General features: G+C 46.0%; 2 protein-coding genes across 5 annotated transcripts in view; one reads left to right on the plus strand and one right to left on the minus strand.

Moving 5' to 3' along the window:
- Positions 1–2,992, plus strand: part of acadvl (acyl-CoA dehydrogenase very long chain) — a 35,981-nt gene extending 32,989 nt beyond the window's left edge. The window contains exon 20 of the mRNA XM_020452192.2: positions 920–2,992. Within this exon, the coding sequence (XP_020307781.1) occupies positions 920–1,057 (138 nt within the window). The 3' untranslated portion in view covers positions 1,058–2,992. The remainder of the gene's footprint in view (positions 1–919) is intronic.
- Positions 2,993–4,841: 1,849 nt separating this feature from the next.
- The window catches only part of LOC109864416 (integrin alpha-X), a 73,103-nt gene continuing 54,768 nt past the window's right edge, over positions 4,842–23,176 (minus strand). For 3 of the 4 annotated variants that reach the window (XM_020452193.2, XM_031797894.1, XM_020452196.2), the window contains 10 exons: positions 13,861–13,974; positions 13,705–13,784; positions 13,461–13,547; positions 13,309–13,369; positions 13,085–13,186; positions 12,701–12,772; positions 12,475–12,582; positions 8,589–8,687; positions 8,171–8,281; positions 4,842–7,927 (listed from right to left, as the gene is read on the minus strand). In XM_020452193.2, the coding sequence (XP_020307782.1) occupies positions 7,790–7,927; positions 8,171–8,281; positions 8,589–8,687; positions 12,475–12,582; positions 12,701–12,772; positions 13,085–13,186; positions 13,309–13,369; positions 13,461–13,547; positions 13,705–13,784; positions 13,861–13,974 (972 nt within the window). In that variant the 3' untranslated portion in view covers positions 4,842–7,789. The remainder of the gene's footprint in view (positions 7,928–8,170; positions 8,282–8,588; positions 8,688–12,474; positions 12,583–12,700; positions 12,773–13,084; positions 13,187–13,308; positions 13,370–13,460; positions 13,548–13,704; positions 13,785–13,860; positions 13,975–23,176) is intronic. The other variant, XM_020452195.2, reaches the window with a different exon arrangement.

A 23,176-nucleotide genomic window follows, 5' to 3' on the forward strand; every position in this document is an offset into this window, starting at 1 on the left:
ACTGGTCTACATAACACCCACCCGTAGCACGTGCTCCAGCAGGTACATCTCACTGGCCATCCCCAAAGCCACACATCTTTGGCTGCCTTTCCTTCCCGTTCTCTGCTGCCAATGACTGGAACGAATTGCAAAAATGGCTGAAGTTGGAGACCTATATCTCATTCACTAACTATTTAAGCATCTATTGGAGCAGCTTACCAATCGCTGCAGCTGTACACAGCCCATCTGTAAATAGCCCATCCAACTACCTACTTCATCCCCATATTGTTTTTATTTACTTTTTTTTGCTCTTTTGCACACCAGTATTTCTACTTGCACTTCTATCACTCCAGTGTTAATGCTAAATTTGAATTACTTCGCCACTATTGGCCTATTTATTGCCGTACCTCCTTACTCCATTTGCACACACTGTATACAGATTTTTCTATTGTTTTTAACTGTACGTTTGTTTATCCCATGTGTAACTCTGTTTTTGTTGCACTGCTTTGCTTTATCTTGGCCAGGTCACAGTTGTAAATGAGAACTTGTTCTCAACTGGCCAAATAAAGAAAATATTATCAATTTGTTTAATTTAACTAGGCAAGTCAGTTAAGATCAAATTCTTGTTTTCAATGAAGGCCTACCGGGGAACAATGGGTTCCCGGTTGGCCTATTTAATGCCACCATTGGCCTATGGTAACTGCCTTGTTCATGGGCAGAACATATTTTTACCCTGTCAGCTCGGGGATTCGATCTTACAACCTTTCGTTTACTAGTCCTACGCTCTAACCACTAGGCTACTTGCCGCCCCTATGACCAATGTATGCGGAAATTAGGTATTTCCAAAGGGTTCACAAACTATTTATTGACACTTTATTGTGTATGTACAGTGTGCACACACAAGTCTCATCTCTGCCCCCCCCTCCCCCTCTACCACCAGGCCTATGACAGGATCATGAAGAACGTCAAGGACCTGAAGTCTAGTTCCACCACCCAGGTCTTTAAGAACATGAAGGCCATATCTGCTGCTGTAGTGGAGAATGGAGGCATCGTCGCTCCTCACCCTCTGGGATTCTAAACCAACTCATAGAACATTTATAACACTGACAGAAACATACTACTCCCTGAGAGAGAGAGGTCCTTTTCACACTACTGAATCAATCCAAGCTGTACTGTACTGGCTGAAACCACGCTAGAAAGGAAAATGTGTAACCAAAATCTGAGCCAGTACGGTTTGGGTTGGCACGATAATGTGAAAAGGGTGAGAATGGGCTCTTCTATGGGAGAATCTCCACTGCATACTTCTCATGTCCTCGCCTCTTTCTCAAAACCCATTGGAGAAGGTCAGAGGAGATAACTTTGGGTTTCTTGAAGGAGGCGAGGAGAGAGGATGCAAGTAGTATGCAATTGAGATTCTCCCATTGTCTCAAAGACCCACTGCAAAAAAAAAGTAATTCTTCAAGCCTCAACGTCACAATGCATCACAAGCCAAGCGGATCAATTACATGGTTCTGACTGTTGATTTACTGAATGTAAAGTCTGTTTTACTTTTACTATATTTATGGCCTTTTTAAATAATATGTTCTGTAGTCTTTATCTGTCCAGGATCTCATTTGGAACTAACCATATGTGCATGGTGGCATTTTATCAAATGACTAAGCTGTGGGGAGAGACCAAGTTACTTTGTTGAAGGTTTATGTATGAAGTTGAGATTTGGTTCTGGGTGGCTGAGACTGTTTGGGACAATTCTGAGTAAGGACAGTTTTAGGAAGTATAGTGACATCAGCCTTGTATCTGGGATCTTTGGATGCATCATTTTGTGTTCATTGTGACAATTCTCTCTACCTGTTAATAACCTGATATGTACAGAGTTGCGTGTGCTGCACTCACAAATGGCCTCCGTCTGAAATGGCATGCAAGGGAAAATAGGGTGCCATTTCAGAGTCACCCATGGTCTCTCCCCTACTAGTTATTTGTTGTATGTTCTAATGTCCTTTGACAGTTGACCTTTAATATTGTGGTCAGGTGTCACATTCTGTGCAATCAACCATCTGCCCTTCTGTTTTCAAATCAAATCTTATTGGTCACATACACATGGTTAGCAGATGTTAATGCGAGTGTAGTGAAATGCTTCTGCTTCTAGTTCCGACTGTGCAGTAATATCGAACAAGTAATCTAAAATTTCTCACACAAGTGTAAAGGAATGAAGAAGAATATGTACATATAAATATATGGATGAGTGATGGCCGAACGGCATAGGCAAGATGCAGTAGATGGTATAGAATACAGTATATACATATGAGATGAGTAATGTAGGGTATGAAAACCTATAAAGTGGCATTTTTTTAAAGTGACTAGTGATACATTACATCCAATTTTTTAATTATTAAAGTGGCTAGAGATGAGTCAGTATGCTGGCAGCAGCCACTCAATGTTAGTGGTGGCTGTTTAACAGTCTGATGGCCTTGAGATAGAAGCTGTTTTTCAGTCTCTCGGTCCCAGCTTTGATACACCTGTACTGACCTCGCCTTCTGGATGATAGCGGTGTGAACAGGCAGTGGCTCGGGTGGTTGTTGTTCTTGATTATTATTTTTTTCACTCGTTTGTGCACGGTGATCATTTGTTCCCTACTGTTTCATGTATTCTACATTTGTCTTCATATGACAAGGATTGGAAAGGATTATACTCCGAGTTTGAGTGTGTGTAACTCACGGTTTTACGTAAATATTTTTGGGGACAGCCTGTTTGTGAAAGTCTATTTTGACAAGCCGGCAGGAATAGTGGTGCAGCACACTCAACCACCAACAAACAACTCTAGTGCCTGATATTCCAATTGCCTTTCCCAGGGGTTGCAGGTCTATTTCTAAAATGTATTTAATGGTCGTACCGGTATGTCGTGTTGCTGAATATGTACCGTAATCAATAAAGATTGGCTTGTGGCTACTTCTTCAATCATGTTAATGTCAAAATGAATGTAGCATTGATGATAATAAAGGAAGAACTTGTTTGGTCATATTGTTTTATATTTTCATTACATGCTGTAAGATAAACCTTAGGACTTCTAACAAAGAAATGGATGAAAGGAATTGTACAGTATATGAAAGACATTGTATCATAAAAAGTATAACTTAATATTGTCCACAAAAGGAATGCCTCTGCTTCAGTTCTGTGAAGCTCGCTACTGTGACGGCTGTGGCTCTTCACAAAGGATTTCAGATAGGTGTTGCATGCCAGCAAAGCCACTCCACAATACATTAATTTCACTATAACTGTGAGAAACGGTGCCCACAAACTGTTAGGGCCTACATACAGCTGTCCCAACAGCATAGCTTTCTTTTCAGCATCATGGAGTGAATCCTTACCACTGCTACACCTGGCTATCAGCGGAGCCTTGTCTGGCAGCAAAACAGTTCATACTGCCTTTTTTTTTTAAACATAGCTGATATGGCTGACTTGCTTAAACAAATGTGGTTTCTACTGACAATTGAGCCGTACAAACTATTGCATAAGGGAACCTACGAGAAAATAAGAGGAAATCCGTAATTTCGTTTAAGACATTCTTGAGCGAGCTAGTATGGATGTAGTCAAAACTATTTGTTCAGCACTTTTGAAATGTATAGTGACAGAATTCATGGGATGTTCTTGCAGTATTCTCCCAGTACACCAAGTCAGAGCCTTTGGACAAATAAAGGGGGCATATAAACAGAAAATGAAAGTTCTCGTAATATTCTATGATTACATTTCTCTAAACATGTTATAGGCTACATGTGCACCATCAAGTCAGAACAGTAGTTAAGTTATGAGGGATATTACAATTTATTGGACTCACCTTGTGCTGTGCTCCCTTGAGCAGGAAGGTGGCGCAGCAGTCCTTGTGGGCTCTAGAAAAATCTCAACTTGGAATTCCGCGTTGGATGATTATTATCAAAATTATTTTCCTTATTTTCCGTTAACCCGGAAGCCAGCTGCACTAACGTGTCGGAGGAAACACTGTCGAAGTAACAACTGAAGTCAGCTTTCAGGTTCCTTTGCCGCCACAAGGACTTGCTAGAGCACGATGAGACAAGGACATCCCGGCTGGCCAAACCGTCCCCTAACCTGGACGACGCTGGGCCAATTGTGCACCGCCTCATGGGTCTCCCGGTCACAGCCGGCTGTAACACAGCCTGGGATCAAACCAGGGGCTGCAGTGGCGCATTTATGGCCGATGAGCACCGATACGTTTTATCTCAATTTCTCTTCATATGTCAAGGATCAAAAAGATTTGCCTTTAGATTGACGACGATGACTGCTTGTCTAGCTTGATTGCTACGATTTTGAAAGTATTTTCTTTATGTAACAAGGCAAGTCAGTTAAGAACAAATTCTTATTTACAATGATGGCCAAACCATAATCCGGAACGACGCTGGGCCAATTGTGCATCGCCCAGTGGGACTCCCAATAACAGCTGGTTGTGATACACCCTGGAAATGAACCAGGGTCTGTAGTAACGCCTCTAGCACTGAGTGCCTTAAACCGTTGCACCACTCAGGAGCCCAATGTATGATGCTGACATGATCAGTCCAATCAAAGCTACGGTAGACATAACGGTATTTTACGTAATTTTTACCTGTGGCCAATGACCTTGAGCCTTCTTGGATGGGCACTTCTAATGTAACTCTATGGCAGCACGTAAGGGGCTTGAATTTTCGAGCTCTACCCGTAGATTTTGCGGTCACATAGTTTCTCCATGAGTGACAGAACACTGAACCAATCACAGCGCAACTAGAGAATATTACGCTCCATATTTTCCGCTAGCTGCCCGATCACTACAGAAAGCATTGAGCTAAGCTGAAATAAAGCAAAAAAGAGACCATGTTTGTATGCAGCTTTATTCACTCAATATTATTTTTATTTGACATTGTTTGCAAACTGATCTGTGACACATATTAATGCCAAAATAACATGCAAAACAGGCAAAAAACAGTTTTCCACCATATTCCTCATACCAATCCATTCCTTTTAAATATGTGCACACTTCGAGATGTATGAGTGTGAGTGCACACTTCGGGAGAGAATCATAATGACAGAGGTATCAGAAAGGCTAAGGTGGCTGGGTGGGTCAGCCCAGAATACAGCTAAAGCAGTGGAGGCTCCTCAGAGGAGGAAGGGGAGGACCATCCTCCTCAGTGAATTTGATAAAATATTTAAAAATGTATCCTTTAGATAAAACTATACTAAATATAACCACGTCACCAAATAATTGATTAAAACACTATTTTGCAAAGAAGGTCTACAGTAACCAGAACAGCACTCTATAGGGTAGAACCATGGTGTAGCCGGAGGACAGCTAGCTTCAGTCTTACTCTGGGTACATTGACTTCAATACAAAACCTAAGAGGCTCATGGTTCTCAACCCCTTCCAGTAATTATGAAAACTTCCAGAGGACGTCCAGCAGCCTGCAAGAGCTCTTGCAACATGAACTGACATGTTATCCGCCCAATCAAAGGATCCGATAATTAATATAGTACTGAAAGCATAAGCTACAGCTAGCTAGCACTGCAGTGCATAAAATGTGGTGAGTGGTTGACTCAAATAGAGCGAAAGACAATAGTTTACCAGATTTTAACAAATGTATATCTTCCGAAATGAAGGAGAAGCAAAAGAGAAAGAGAGAGATTTCCCCCCCCAAAATTCACTTTCTGGCCTCCCGGGTGGCACAGTGGTGAAGGGCGCTGTACTGCAGCGCCAGCTGTGCCACCAGAGACTCTGGGTTCGCGCCCAGGCTCTGTCGTAACTGGCCGCGACCGGGAGGTCCGTGGGGCGACGCACAATTGGCCTAGCTTCGCCCGGTAGGGAAATCCTTGTCTCATCGCGCACCAGCGACTCCCGTGGCAGGCTGGGCGCAGTGCGCGCTAACCAAGGTTGCCAGGTGCACGGTGTTTCCTCCGACACATTGGTGCGGCTGGCTTCCGGGTTGGATGGCGCTGTGTTAAGAAGCAGTGCGGTTATATATCGGTTGGGTTGTGTATCGGAGGACGCATGACTTTCAACCTTCGTCTCTCCCGAGCCCGTACAGGAGTTGTAGCGATGAGACAAGATAGTAGCTACTAAACAATTGGATACCACGAAAAAGGGCTAAAAAATAAATAAATAAAATTCACTTTCAGTTTCACTTACTTAGCTAGCAAATGCAGCTAGCTAGTTTAGCCTACTGAAACACCCTGCTCAAACAGAGGGATGCTATGTTAGCTAGAGCCTCTACAGGATCGCCCCCCATGCCAGTTGAGCTAACATGCGCTAATGTGATTAGCAAGACATTGTAAGTAACAAGAACCTTTCCCAGGACATATACATGTTTTATATGGGTAGAAAGCTTAAATTATTGTTAATCTAACTGCACTGTCCAATTTACAATAGCTGTTACAGTGAAATAATACCATGCTATTGTTTGAGGAGAGTGCACAGTTATGAACTTGAAAATGTATCAATAAACCAATTAGGCACATTTGGGCAGACTTGATACAACATTTTGAACAGTAATGCAATGGTCCATTGGATCAGTGTAAAACTGATTAAAAATATATTTTTATATATATATATATTTTTAAACACGTTTTTTCTTTCTTTGTATTATCTTTTAGCAGATATATTGTGTTATATTCTCCTACATTAATTTCACATTTCCACAAATTTCAAAGTGTTTCTTTTCAAATAGTATCAAAAATATGCATGTCCTTGCTTCAGGTTCTGAGCTACAGGCAGTTAGATTTGGGTATGTCATTTTAGGCGAAAATGTGAAAAAAAGGGTCTGATCCTTAAGAGGCTATTAGCTGGCTATGACTTTCCAACACAACACCTGAACTCTTCCAAGTCAAGGTAAGCTTATGGTATTACTAATTTATTGCCACCAAGGCCCACCGGTGTAATGGCTTATGGCCTCCCGAGTGGCGCAGCGGTCTAAGGCACTGCATTACAGTGCTAGAGGCATCACTACAGACCCAGGTTCAATCCCGGGCTGTATCGGGAGTATTGGCCGCGATTGGGTTAGGGGAGGAGTTGGCCGGGGGGGGGCTTTACAAGTAGGCTGTCATTGTAAATAAGAATTTGTTCTTTAGTGACTTGCCTAGTTAAATAAAAGGTTAAATGTTTAAAAATGACTGACTGTACACTAACGTTACTGCATGATTGTAGCGGGTTTACTAACACGTTAGTTCTATAGGCTGTGTGTAGCGGTTTGGCTTGGAAAGCTATTTTCATCTGGTCACATACAGTTGATGTGCATTGGAGCCCACAAGTGAAGGGAAGAGGTGAGAGGAGGAGAGTGCATGGATGCGAGAAGGAATACAACGTGGCTGCTATGAAAGTGAACTGTGTTTACGCGTGATCAGGGGTGTATTCATTCATTTCTGTTGAAACACGTTTCTTAAACGGAACAAAACGGGGATAAAAATACTTGAATTTGTCCATTAGAAACTTTTGTTTGCAAATGTTGGACTAATGACTATACCTTGTATCAGCTAGATGAAGGCAAGAGTGTGTAAGGTGTCACTATCTGTCCATGTGTCACAGTCTGTCACTTCAAATGTGTCTCTTGACCTGTGTGCACCTACGTTGTAAACTTTCATTCATAGGCTAGGTTGTAGAACCCTCATGATGTGTACAGGGAAATTCTAGTATCATGTAGTAGCCTAAACCTATCTAATGTTACATTGGACTGGGTGAATGGAATATGAATGACTGACATCCAATATGCTGTAATAGAAATAAGGCCATGCGCATGAAAAATATCTTCCTCCCTCAACTTAAACGGCACTGACCGCCACTGGGCTACAGGGTGTTCTCCCCCAGTGAGGTAATATCAGCGGTCAGACCATGGTCATCATCAGGGGCTGCAGTCCGACCAGGAACAGCTGGACTATAATCAACACCACCAGAGGCAATTCTTCTGCTCTTGAAAAAACCCTTCTGAGAAAAAAGAAATAGTCTTTAGTCAATAAATATTTATATGGTTGTATGATGTATACATAATGTTGTTCGTACAGACAGACATCATGGGAGGGAATAGGGTGTCACCTCCCACTCCCTCCTCCCCACTCCAGAACCACTGAACCAGACAGGGTTAGGATTGTGGTTGCGGTTGGGGTTGAACTGGGATGCGGGCATGAGGCTAGGGTTATGTTAGAATTTAGGGTTAGAGGAGTGTCTCACCTTGTAGAGAAACCCAGAGATTATCATCAGTAGCAACAGTGAAAACACAACACTGATAGAAGCAATGAGAGCAGTGTGGGATTCAGGAGTTGTCTCCAGAATGGACAGAATCTAGAAGAGTCAGTGGAAGAAATGAGAAAGATCATTGTCATGAAGCACATTAGAAATAATGTGCTCAAATTGAAAATCATGAAACAAAATAATATGAATTTCTATCAGCCTAATCGAGGTGTAGATTACATCTTACATTCCAATTTTTGAACTTGTAAACAAGACTGCATGGGATTCCTCTTAACGCGACTCCATGCAACCAATGGCAACGCAGTTCCAACCACCAAAACAACCACTATGCAGATGTGAGCTAAAGAGGATCTGATGGAATAGAGCCCTTAGAGAGCATCTGAAATGATTGGCTCACCTTCACACTCTGAGAACCAAAGGCAGGGTACTGGGAGTAGACACTCTGGTCGAAGGACAGCGACCCCCAACTGACCACCTCCACCTGCACCGCTGAACCCTGGGAAACAAACAACACTACTGAAACTGAACCACAACAACTCATAACGTGAATCTCGGCCTCGATTCAATCAGATGGAGCGCTAACCCGCGTTGGCATTTTGGCTGTGTTGGAGGTGGAACTGCGGTAGAAGCTGACAAATAGGTGAGCGGCTGCTCGTGTTTCACAAAGCACTCCATTCCATATTAGCCCTACCATGTTAGAAGTTCAAAATGGCGATAGAAAGTGTAGGGCTCGATTCAATCCGTATCGCCGCAGTTCATCGCTATAGCACGATAGGAATTTAAAGGCAATGATCCTGCGATAGCGGAGATCGCATTCATGGTAAATGCTGCATATGTTGGTGTAACAGTATAGCTTCCGTCCCTCTCCTCGCCCGAACCAGGGACCCTCTGCACACAGACAACAGTCACCCACGAAGCATCGTTACCCATCGCGCCACAAAAGCCACGGCCCTTGCAGAGCAAGGGGAACAACTACTTCAGGTCTCAGAGCGAGTGACGTCACCTATTAGCGCGCACCACCGCTAACTAGCTAGCCATTTCATATCGGTTACATTGGCACAATCAGAAATGACCTTTAAAGGGAGTGTAGCACCTATTTCTGAGAAGTCCCAGAGCCAGGCTTTATTTGGAGGGGTGGATTGTGGATTTTGCTCAATGGGATTGTAAATGTTTCTTGCAATGGCTAGCTATTCTCTTCCCCCGTTTCTGAATGAATGTGGCTATTTCTTTCTTGCTGGCAAAATAAGTGAGCTAGATTTTGTTTGTATTCTGCCATATGTTGATAACATAGTTAGGTTTGTCACTGGTATGGGCCAGTAAATATACTAAACCCAGCCAGCTAGACAGTCATAGATCGTAAGGGTGTCAACATGTGGATATTGTAGAAAAATTCTCACAGCCGTTTTCCATGGTTGAAAGGTTTTAATGACTCCAACCTACAGTATAACACAAAAGTGAATAAACCCCTCACATTTTTGTAAATATTTGAGTATATCTTTTCATGTGACAACACTGAAGAAATTACACTTTGCTACAATGTAAAGGTAGTGAGTGTACAGCTTGTATAACAGTGTAAATTTGCTGTCCCTTCAAAATAACTCAACACACAGCCATTAATGTCTAAACTGCTGGCAACAAAAGTGAGTACACCTCTAAGTGAAAATGTCCAAATTGGGCCCAATTAGCCATTTTCCCTCCCCGGTGTCATATGATTCGTTAGTGTTACAAGGTCTCAGGTGTGAATGGGGAGCAGGTGTGTTAAATTTGGTGTCATTGCTCTCACACTCCCTCATACTGACTGGTCACTGGAAGTTCAACATGGCACCTCATGGCAAAGAACTCTCTGAGGATCTGAAAAAAAGTATTATTGCTCTACATAAAGATGGCCTGGGCTATAAGAAGATTGCCAAGACCCTGAAACAGAGCTGCAGCAAGGTGGCCAAGACCATACAGCGGTTCCACTCAGAACAGGCCTCGCCATGGTCGACCAAAGAAGTTGAGTGCACGTGCTCAGCGTCAGCCTGTCAGTGCTCAGACCATACGCCGTACACTGCATCAAATTGGTCTGCATGGCTGTCGTCCCAGAAGGAATCCTCTTCTAAAGATGATACACAAGAAAGCCTGCAAACAGTTTGCTGAAGACAAGCAGACTAAGGACATGGATTACTGGAACCATGTCCTGTGGTCTGATGAGACCAAGATAAACTTATTTGGTTCAGATGGTGTCAAGCGTGTGTGGTGGCAACCAGGTGAGGAGTACAAAGACAAGTGTGTCTTGCCTACAGTCATGCATGGTGGTGGGAGTGTCATGGTCTGGGGCTGCATGAGTGCTGCCGGCACTGGGGAGCTACAGTTCATTGAGGGAACCATGAATGCCAACTGTGACATACTGAAGCAGAGCATTATCCCCTCCCTTTGGAGACTGAGCCGCAGGGCAGTATTCCAACATGAAAACGACCCCAAACACAACTCCAAGACGACCACTACCTTGCTAAAGAAGCTGAGGGTAAAGGTGATGACTGGCCAAGCATGTCTCCAGACCTAAACCCTATTGAGCATCTGTGGGGCATCCTCAAACGGAAGGTGGAGGAGTGCAAGGTCTCTAACAGTGGAAGAGGACTCCAGTGGCAACCTGTGAAGCTCTGGTGAACTCCATGCCCAAGAGGGTTAAGGCAGTGTTGGAAAATGATGGTGGCCACACAAAATATTGACACTTTGGGCCCAATTTTGAAATTTTCACTTAGGGGTGTACTCACTTTTGTTGCCAGCGGTTTAGACATTAATGGCTGTGTGTTGAGTTATTTTGAGGGGACAGCAAATTTACAATGTTATACAAGCTGTACACTCACTACTTTACATTGTAGCAACGTGTCATTTCTTCAGTGTTGTCACGTGAAAATATATACTCAAATATTGACAAAAATGTGAGGGGTTTACTCACTTTTGTGATATACTGTAAGTGTATGTAAACTTCCGACTTCAACTTTATGTGAGAATGCTGTTCATTGACTACAGCTCAGCATTCAACACCATAGTGCCCTCAAAGCTCATCACTAAGCTAAGGACCATGGGACTGAACACCTCCCTCTGCAAATGTATCCTGGACTTCCTGGTGGGTGGCACCCAGGTGGTAAGGGGCCCCTCGGGGGTGAGGGGCCCCTCAGGGGTGTGTACGTAGTCCCCTCCTGTAATCCCTGTTCACCCACGACTGCATTGCCAAACATGACTCCAACACCATCATTAAGTTTGCTGACGACACAGGGAGTGTCCTGTGGACTACAGGAGAATGCAGGTCGAACAGACCCCCATTAACATCAACTGGGCTGTAGTGGAGCGGGTCGAGAGTTTCAAGTTCCTTGGTGTCCACATCACCAATGATCTATCATGGTCCAAAAACACCAAGACAAAGGGCACGACAAAACCTTTTCCCCCTCAGGAGACTGAAATTATTTGGCATGGATCCCCAGATCCTCAAAAAGTTCTACAGCTGCACCATCGAGAACATCCTGACCGGTTGCATCACCGCCTGGGTTGGCAACGGCTCGGCATCTAACCGTAAGGCGTTACAGAGGGTAGTGCATACGGCCCAGTACATCACTGGGGCCAAGCTTCTTGCCATCCAGGACCTATATAATAGGTGGTGTCAGAGGAAAGCCCATAAAATTGTCAGAGTCATAGAGTCATAGACCCTTTTCTCTGCTACCGCACGGGAAGCAGTACCGGAGTGCCACGTCTTGGACCAAAAAGCTCCTTCAGAGCTTCTGTCCCCTAGCCATAAGACTTTGTTTTGTACACTGCTGCTTCTCGCTGTTTATTATCTATGCATAGTCACTTCACCCCTACCTACATGTACAAATGACCTCAAACCTGTACCCCCGCACACTGACTCGGTACCGGTACGCCCTGTATATAGCCTTGTTATTGTTATGTTACTTTTTATTTTATTTTTTACTTTAGTTTATTTGGTAAATATTTTCTTAACTCTTCTTGAACTGCACTGTTGGTTAAGGTCTTGTATGTAAGCATTTCACGGTAAGGTCTACACTTGTTGAGTTAGGGGCATGTGACAAATAAAGTTTGCTTTGATTTGACACTGCCGAAACAACCGCTATGCGGGTGCCGTCTGACACGGATCTGATAGAATCTAGCCCCTCATCTGCTTGACATGGACCCATACCAGAGCAATCTATATATGGCTGCCTCATCTAGCCCATACAAAACATGTGCTTACATACATTATTCAACAATATGAAACGTATGTATGAAGTTACGATTATCCTTACCTCTGAGTTTCTACTGATATTCCCAACAAACTTGAAGATGGTTGGTTGATTGTTGGATGACAGTCCTATGGTGCAGCCAACCAGATGACAGATGACCCCACTACAGTGCTGTGGTAGACCCAATCAGAAGAGTTAGAGTAGAAATGACTGTACTTGTAATGACAAGTGATTAGAGAAACACCCATGTTTCTATTGAGTTTATGCCTCTTTTAGAGGTCTATCTCACCTGATAAAACAGAGTGTTTTTTTCCTGTTTAGAGAATACCTCCTTCCTCTCACACTTTCCTCTGCTGTTATCCTTTGGCACAAACACAGACGTGCACACAAAAATAAGAACACGTATAATGCCAGAAGACATATGTAACTAACCAAATACCATATCCTGCCACTGGTACTTCATGCTGATTGACTGAGGAAAGTGCTGCTTGACTATTTTAGATGCTGTCAGATGACCTGTGTCTGCTACAGACCAGGCACAAAACAAAAGTAAATGCTTCAAGTGAGTGAAACACGAAGGTACTATCTAAACTTGCCCAATACGAAAAACCCATTTTTCGCTGACAATGTCAAAAAGGTATACCCTAATGAAAAGGACCCAGGCTGCACTCACTGTTTGAGGAAGAGACACATTCCACAGGTAACCAGAGTCCAACTCCACTGGAATCACAAATGTTACATTGACCGGTGCTGCCACATCTCCAAAATTCTCCACCTCAGAGATGGAGATAGGACATGGGGAGATATAACGTGTAATTGAAATACTAACAGATAGAGACAGACATGTATACAGAACCAGTAGGCAGCAGTACCATGTACAGTAGGATTTATTCCTACCATGTATATGTGCTCCAGAAGCTTGTTGTCTGGGAAAGTTATGTATTGGGAGGAGTCTCCCCTGAAATATAATAAGTAAAGATCATTTATCCTGACTCAGTCACTATTGTCATATTGAAACTTTGTCTGAAGAGGAAATTGTATGCACCCACCCTTTCACAACAATATTGATAGGAAGTTTGACATTGACAGAGGCACTTGCATAGTTATCCTGAAGGGTGCCCTGTCCTTCATTATCACTGTAGGACAGAAGAATGAATACACGTTTACCATGACACAAATTATGATCTACAAATTCTGATTAGATAGATGAATGGAATAGAGTAAAATAGAAAATAACTTAATTTCCCCCCCCCCATCACTGGTTAAGTTCTATCCGTGGAAATGGTGACTCACCTAGTAACAAACACATTTAAAGCCAGTCTTTCTCTCAAACAGGTTGGCTCAAACACTGTGAATGACATCAACACTGTCACCTGGGGGAAGGGCAGAATCAGATCAAAATATTGTCTCTCAGTTTTACAAAAATTCAGTAGGCTTAATGATGTTTACCCGTGCCCCCTGTCTCAGGACGGAAGAGCTGAGAGGACACACTGTGTGTGTGAGGTTTTCTAGTCCTGTGGTGTTGGACACACACCAAACAGCCACCTGGCCTGGTCCTGATGGCTATAACAGAATGAAATATTACCTGTGACATGATCAAAGCCAAACAAAAACGAGCTGATAAAAGCAAACAGTTTATCAAATCTCTATCCCTCTATCCGTCCCACCCCTGCTCACAACTAAATCCATCCCATCCTTTTATTCTTACCACCTCTGCTCACAACTAAATCCATCCCATCTTCTCATTCTTACCAACCCTGCTCAAAAACTAAATCCATCCCATTCTTTAATTCCTCCATCCTTCCCATCCCTGCTCACAACACAATCAAATCGCATCCTTTCATCCTTCCCACCCCTGCTCCCAACTAAATCCATCCTCTCATTCCTCGATCCTTCCCACCCCTGCTCCCAACTTCATCCATCCCATTCTTTCTTCCCTCCATCTTTCACACCCCTGCTCACAACTAACTCCGTCGCATCCTATCATCCCTCCATCCTTCCCACACCTGCTCACAACTAAATCCATTCTTTCATCCCTCCATCCTTCCCACCCCTGCTCACAACTAAATCCACCCTCTCATCCCTCCGACCCTGCTCACAACTAAATCCATCCCATTCTTTCATTCTTACCAACCCTGCTCACAACTAAATCCATCCCATCCGTTCATCCCTCCATCCTTCCCACACCTGCTCACAACTAAATCCATTCTTTCATCCCTCCATCCTTCCCACTCCTGTCCACAACTAAATCCATCCCATCCTTTCATCCCTCCATCCCTCCCACCCCTGCTCACAACAACATCCATCCCATCCTTTCATCCCTCCATCCTTCCCACCCCTGCTCACAACTAAATCCATCGCATCCTTTCATCCCTCGATCCTTACCACCCCTGCTCATGACTAAATCCATCGCATCCTTTCATCCTTCCCAACTTTGCTAACAACTAAATCCATCCCATCCTTTCATCCCTCCATCGTTCCCACCCCTGCTCACAACTAAATCCATCCCATCCTTTCATCCCTCCATCCTTCCCACCCCTGCTCACAACTAAATCCATCCCATCCCTCCATCCTTCCCACCCGTTCACAACTTAATCCATCCCATCGTTTCATCCCTCCATCCTTCCCACCCCTGCTCACAACTAAATAATCCGATCCTTTCATCCATCCATCCTTCCCAACCCTGCTCACAACTACATCCACCCCATCCTTTCATTCCTCCATCCTTTCCACCCCCGCTCACAACTAAATCCATCCCATCCCTCCATCCCCTGCTCACAACTAAATCCATCCCATCCTTTCATCCCTCCATCCTTTCCACCCCTGCTCACAACTAAATCCACCCATCCATCCTTCCCACCCCTGCTCACAACTACATCCATCCCATCCTTTCATTCTTACCACCCCTGCTCACAACCAAATCCATCCCATCCTTTCATCCTTCCCACCCCTGCTCACAACTAAATCCATCCCATCCGTTCATCCCTCCATCCTTCCCACCCCTGCTCACAACTAAATCCATCCCATCCTTTCATTCCTCCATTCGTACCAACCCTGCTCACAACTAAATCCATCCCATTCTTTCATCCTTCCCACCTCTGCTCACAACTAAATCCATCCCATCCTTTCATCCCTCCATCCTTCCCACCCCTGCTCACAACTAAATCCATCCCATCCTTTCATCCCTCCATCCTTCCCACCTCTGTTCACAACTAAATCCATCCCATCCGTTCATCCCTCGTTCCTTCCCACCCCTAATCACAACTAAATCCATCCCATCCTTTCAACCCTCCATCCTTCCCACCCCTGCTCACGACTAAATCCACGGCATCATTTCATCCCTCCATCCTTCCCATCCCTGCTCACAATTAAATCCATCCCATCCTTTCATCCCTCCATCCTTTCCACCCCGCTCACAACTAAATCCATCCCATCCCTCCATCCCCTGCTCACAACTAAATCCATCCCATCCTTTCATCCCTCCATCCTTCCCACCCCTGCTCACAACTAAATCCATCCCATCCTTTCATCCATCCATCCCTCCCACCCCTGCTCACAACAACATCCATCCCATCCTTTCATCCTTACCACCCCTGCTCACAACTAAATCCATCCCATCCTATCATCCCTCCATCCTTCCCACACCTGCTCACAACTAAATCCATTCTTTCATCCCTCCATCCTTCCCACTCCTGTCCACAACTAAATCCATCCCATCCTTTCATCCCTCCATCCCTCCCACCCCTGCTCACAACTAAATCCACCCTCTCATCCCTCCGACCCTGCTCACAACTAAATCCATCCCATCCTATCATCCCTCCATCCTTCCCACACCTGCTCACAACTAAATCCATTCTTTCATCCCTCCATCCTTCCCACTCCTGTCCACAACTAAATCCATCCCATCCTTTCATCCCTCCATCCCTCCCACCCCTGCTCACAACTAAATCCACCCTCTCATCCCTCCCACCCCTGCTCACAACAACATCCATCCCATCCTTTCATCCTTACCACCCCTGCTCACAACTAAATCATCCCATCCTTTCATCCCTCCATCCTTACCACCCCTGCTCACAACTAAATAATCCCATCCTTTCATCCTTCCATCCTTCCCAACCCTGCTCACAACTACATCCACCCCATCCTTTCATTCCTCCATCCTTTCCACCCCCGCTCACAACTAAATCCATCCCATCACTCCATCCCCTGCTCACAACTAAATCCATCCCATCCTTTCATCCCTCCATCCTTCCCACCCCTGCTCACAACTAAATCCATCCCATTCTTTCATTCTTCCCACCTCTGCTCACAACTAAATCCATCCCATCCGTTCATCCCTCGATCCTTCCCACCCCTAATCACAACTAAATCCATCCCATCCTTTCAACCCTCCATCCTTCCCACCCCTGCTCACGACTAAATCCACGGCATCATTTCATCCCTCCATCCCTGCTCACAATTAAATCCATCCCATCCTTTCATCCCTCCATCCTTTCCACCCCGCTCACAACTAAATCCATCCCATCCCTCCATCCCCTGCTCACAACTAAATCCATCCCATCCGTTCATCCCTCGATCCTTCCCACCCCTAATCACAACTAAATCCATCCTTTCAACCCTCCATCCTTCCCACCCCTGCTCACGACTAAATCCACGGCATCATTTCATCCCTCCATCCTTCCCACCCCCGCTCACAACTAAATCCATCCCATCCTTTCATTCATCCATCCTTTCCACCCCCGCTCACAACTAAATCCATCCCATCCTTTCATCCATCCATCCCTCCCACCCCTGCTCACAACTAAATCCATCCCATCCTTTCATCCTTACCACCCCTGCTCGCAACTAAATCCATCCCATCCTTTCATCCCTCCATCCTTCCCACTCCTGTCCACAACTAAATCCATCCCATCCTTTCATCCCTCCATCCTTCCCACCCCTGCACACAACTAAATCCACCCTCTCATCCCTCCGACCCCTGCTCACAACTAAATCCATCCCATCCTCTCATCCATCCATCCCTCCCACCCCTGCTCACAACAACATCCATCCCATCCTTTCATTCTTACCACCCCTGCTCACAACCAAATCCATCCCATCCTTTCATCCTTACCACCCCTGCTCACAACTAAATCATCCCATCCTTTCATCCCTCCATCCTTACCACCCCTGCTGACAACTAAATCCATCCCATCCTTTCATCTATCCATCCTTCCCAACCCTGCTCACAACAACATCCATCCCATCCTTTCATCCTTACCACCCCTGCTCACAACTAAATCATCCCATCCTTTCATCCCTCCATCCTTCACACCCCTGCTCACAACTAAATCCATCGCATCCTTTCATTCTTACCAACCCTGCCCACAACTAAATCCGTTCATCCCTCCATCCTTCTCGCTCATGCTCACAACTAAATCAATCCCATCCTTTCATCCCTCCATCCTTACCACCCCTGCTCACAACTAAATAATCCCATCCTTTCATCCTTCCATCCTTCCCAACCCTGCTCACAACTACATCCACCCCATCCTTTCATTCCTCCATCCTTTCCACCCCCGCTCACAACTAAATCCATCCCATCACTCCATCCCCTGCTCACAACTAAATCCATCCCATCCTTTCATCCCTCCATCCTTCCCACCCCTGCTCACAACTAAATCCATCCCATTCTTTCATTCTTCCCACCTCTGCTCACAACTAAATCCATCCCATCCGTTCATCCCTCGATCCTTCCCACCCCTAATCACAACTAAATCCATCCCATCCTTTCAACCCTCCATCCTTCCCACCCCTGCTCACGACTAAATCCACGGCATCATTTCATCCCTCCATCCCCGCTCACAATTAAATCCATCCCATCCTTTCATCCCTCCATCCTTTCCACCCCGCTCACAACTAAATCCATCCATCCCTCCCACCCCTGCTCACAACAACATCCATCCCATCCTTTCATCCTTACCACCCCTGCTCGCAACTAAATCCATCCCATCCTTTCATCCCTCCATCCTTCCCACTCCTGTCCACAACTAAATCCATCCCATCCTTTCATCCCTCCATCCTTCCCACCCCTGCACACAACTAAATCCACCCTCTCATCCCTCCGACCCCTGCTCACAACTAAATCCTTCCCATCCTCTCATCCATCCACCCCTCCCACCCCTGCTCACAACAACATCCATCCCATCCTTTCATTCTTACCACCCCTGCTCACAACCAAATCCATCCCATCCTTTCATCCTTACCACCCCTGCTCACAACTAAATCATCCCATCCTTTCATCCCTCCATCCTTACCACCCCTGCTGACAACTAAATCCATCCTATCCTTTCATCCCTCCATCCTTCACACCCCTGCTCACAACTAAATCCATCCCATCCTTTCATCCATCCATCCTTCCCAACCCTGCTCACAACTACATCCACCCCATCCTTTCATTCCTCCATCCTTTCCACCCCCGCTCACAACTAAATCCATCCCATCCCTCCATCCCCTGCTCACAACTAAATCCATCCCATCCTTTCATCCCTCCATCCTTCACACTCCTGCTCACAACTAAATCCATCCCATCCGTTCATCCCTCCATCCTTCACACCCCCGCTCACAACTAAATCCAGCCCATCCCTCCATCCCCTGCTCGCAACTAAATCCATCCCATCCTTTCATCCCTCCATCCTTCCCACCCCCGCTCACAACTAAATCCAGCCCATCCCTCCATCCCCTGCTCACAACTAAATCCATCCCATCCTTTCATCCTTCCCACCTCTGCTCACAACTAAATACATCCCATCCGTTCATCCCTCGATCCTTCCCACCCCTAATCACAACTAAATACATCCCATCCTTTCAACCCTCCATCCTTCCCATCCCTGCTCACAATTAAATCCATCCTTTCATTCATCCATTCTTTCCACCCCCGCTCACAACTAAATCCATCCCATCCATACATCCATCCATCCCTCCCACCCCTGCTCACAACTAAATCATCCCATTCTTTCTTCCCTCCATCCTTCACACCCCTGCTCACAAATAACTCCATCGCATCCTTTCATCCTTCCCACCCCTGCTCACAACTAAATCCATCCCATCCTATCATCCCTCCATCCTTTCCAGTCCTGTCCACAACTAAATCCATCCCATCCTTCATCCCTCCATCCTTACCACCCCTGCTCACAACTAAATCCATCGCATCCTTTCATTCTTACCAACCCTGCCCACAACTAAATCCGTTCATCCCTCCATCCTTCCCACTCCTGTCCACAACTAAATCCATCCCATACTTTCATCCCTCCATCCTTCCCACCCCTGCACACAACTAAATCCACCCTCTCATCCCTCCGACCCCTGCTCACAACTAAATCCATCCCATCCTCTCATCCATCCATCCCTCCCACCCCTGCTCACAACAACATCCATCCCATCCTTTCATTCTTACCACCCCTGCTCACAACCAAATCCATCCCATCCTTTCATCCTTACCACCCCTGCTCACAACTAAATCATCCCATCCTTTCATCCCTCCATCCTTACCACCCCTGCTGACAACTAAATCCATCCCATCCTTTCATCCATCCATCCTTCCCAACCCTGCTCACAACAACATCCATCCCATCCTTTCATCCTTACCACCCCTGCTCACAACTACATCATCCCATCCTTTCATCCCTCCATCCTTCACACCCCTGCTCACAACTAAATCCATCGCATCCTTTCATTCTTACCAACCCTGCCCACAACTAAATCCGTTCATCCCTCCATCCTTCTCGCTCATGCTCACAACTAAATCAATCCCATCCTTTCATCCCTCCATCCTTACCACCCCTGCTCACAACTAAATAATCCCATCCTTTCATCCTTCCATCCTTCCCAACCCTGCTCACAACTACATCCACCCCATCCTTTCATTCCTCCATCCTTTCCACCCCCGCTCACAACTAAATCCATCCCATCACTCCATCCCCTGCTCACAACTAAATCCATCCCATCCTTTCATCCCTCCATCCTTCCCACCTCTGCTCACAACTAAATCCATCCCATCCGTTCATCCCTCGATCCTTCCCACCCCTAATCACAACTAAATCCATCCCATCCTTTCAACCCTCCATCCTTCCCACCCCTGCTCACGACTAAATCCACGGCATCATTTCATCCCTCCATCCCTGCTCACAATTAAATCCATCCCATCCTTTCATCCCTCCATCCTTCCCACTCCTGTCCACAACTAAATCCATCCCATCCCTCCATCCCCTGCTCACAACTAAATCCATCCCATCCGTTCATCCCTCGATCCTTCCCACCCCTATTCACAACTAAATCCATCCTTTCAACCCTCCATCCTTCCCACCCCTGCTCACGGCTAAATCCACGGCATCATTTCATCCCTCCATCCTTCCCACCCCCGCTCACAACTAAATCCATCCCATCCTTTCATTCATCCATCCTTTCCACCCCCGCTCACAACTAAATCCATCCCATCCTTTCATCCATCCATCCCTCCCACCCCTGCTCACAACTAAATCCATCCCATCCTTTCATCCTTACCACCCCTGCTCGCAACTAAATCCATCCCATCCTTTCATCCCTCCATCCTTCCCACTCCTGTCCACAACTAAATCCATCCCATCCTTTCATCCCTCCATCCTTCCCACCCCTGCACACAACTAAATCCACCCTCTCATCCCTCCGACCCCTGCTCACAACTAAATCCATCCCATCCTCTCATCCATCCATCCCTCCCACCCCTGCTCACAACAACATCCATCCATCCCATCCTTTCATTCTTACCACCCCTGCTCACAACCAAATCCATCCCATCCTTTCATCCTTACCACCCCTGCTCACAACTAAATCCATCCCATCCGTTCATCCCTCCATCCTTCACACCCCCGCTCACAACTAAATCCAGCCCATCCCTCCATCCCCTGCTCGCAACTAAATCCATCCCATCCTTTCATCCCTCCATCCTTCCCACCCCCCGCTCACAACTAAATCCAGCCCATCCCTCCATCCCCTGCTCACAACTAAATCCATCCCATCCTTTCATCCTTCCCACCTCTGCTCACAACTAAATACATCCCATCCGTTCATCCCTCGATCCTTCCCACCCCTAATCACAACTAAATCCATCCCATCCTTTCAACCCTCCATCCTTCCCATCCCTGCTCACAATTAAATCCATCCTTTCATTCATCCATTCTTTCCACCCCCGCTCACAACTAAATCCATCCCATCCATACATCCATCCATCCCTCCCACCCCTGCTCACAACTAAATCATCCCATTCTTTCTTCCCTCCATCCTTCACACCCCTGCTCACAACTAACTCCATCGCATCCTTTCATCCTTCCCACCCCTGCTCACAACTAAATCCATCCCATCCTATCATCCCTCCATCCTTCCCAGTCCTGTCCACAACTAAATCCATCCCATCCTTCATCCCTCCATCCTTACCACCCCTGCTCACAACTAAATCCATCGCATCCTTTCATTCTTACCAACCCTGCCCACAACTAAATCCGTTCATCCCTCCATCCTTCTCGCTCATGCTCACAACTAAATTAATCCCATCCTTTCATCCCTCCATCCTTACCACCCCTGCTCACAACTAAATCCATCCCATCCTTTCATCCCTCGATCCTTACCACCCCTGCTCATGACTAAATCCATCGCATCCTTTCATCCTTCCCAACTTTGCTAACAACTAAATCCATCCCATCCTTTCATCCCTCCATCGTTCCCACCCCTGCTCACAACTAAATCCATCCCATCCTTTCATCCCTCCATCCTTACCAACCCTGCTCACAACTAAATCCATCCCATCCTTTCATTCTTACCAACCCTGCTCACAACTAAATCCATCCCATCCTTTCATCCTTACCAACCCTGCTCACAACTAAATCCAGCCCATCCCTCCCACCCCTGCTCACAACAACATCCATCCCATCATTTCATTCTTACCAACCCCGCTCACAACTAAATCCATCCCATCCCTCCATCCCCTGCTCACAACTAAATCCATCCCATCCATTCATCCATCCTTCCCACCCCTGCTCACAACAACATCCATCCCATCCTTTCATTCTTACCAACCCTGCTCACAACCAAATCCATCCCATCCTTTCATCCTTACCAACCCTGCTCACAACTAAATCCATCCCATCTGTTCATCCCTCGATCCTTCCCACCCCTGCTCACAACTAAATCCATCGCATCATCCCTCCATCCTTCCCACCCCTTCTCACAACTAAATCCATCCCATCCTTTCATCCCTCCATCCTTCCCACCCCTTCTCACAACTAAATCCATCCCATCCTTTCATTCTTACCAACCCTGCTCACAACTACATCCATCCCATCCTTTCATCCCTCCATCCTTCCCACCCCCGCTCACAACTAAATCCATCCCATCCCTCCATCCCCTGCTCACAACTAAATCCATCCGATCCTTTCATCCCTCCATCCTTTCCACCCCCGCTCACAACTAAATCCATCCCATCCCTCCATCCCCTGCTCACAACTAAATCCATCCCATCCATCCATCCATCCTTCCCACCCCTGCTCACAACCAAATTCATCCCATCCGTTCATCCCTCGATCCCTTACCACCCCTGCTCGCAACTAAATCCATCCCATCCTATCATCCCTCCATCCTTCCCACACCTGCTCACAACTAAATCCATTCTTTCATCCCTCCATCCTTCCCACTCCTGTCCACAACTAAATCCATCCCATCCTTTCATCCCTCCATCCCTCCCACCCCTGCTCAC

The sequence above is a fragment of the Oncorhynchus kisutch genome, linkage group LG19 (genome assembly GCF_002021735.2).
Source record: "Oncorhynchus kisutch isolate 150728-3 linkage group LG19, Okis_V2, whole genome shotgun sequence".
NCBI classification, from domain to species: Eukaryota; Metazoa; Chordata; class Actinopteri; order Salmoniformes; family Salmonidae; genus Oncorhynchus; species Oncorhynchus kisutch.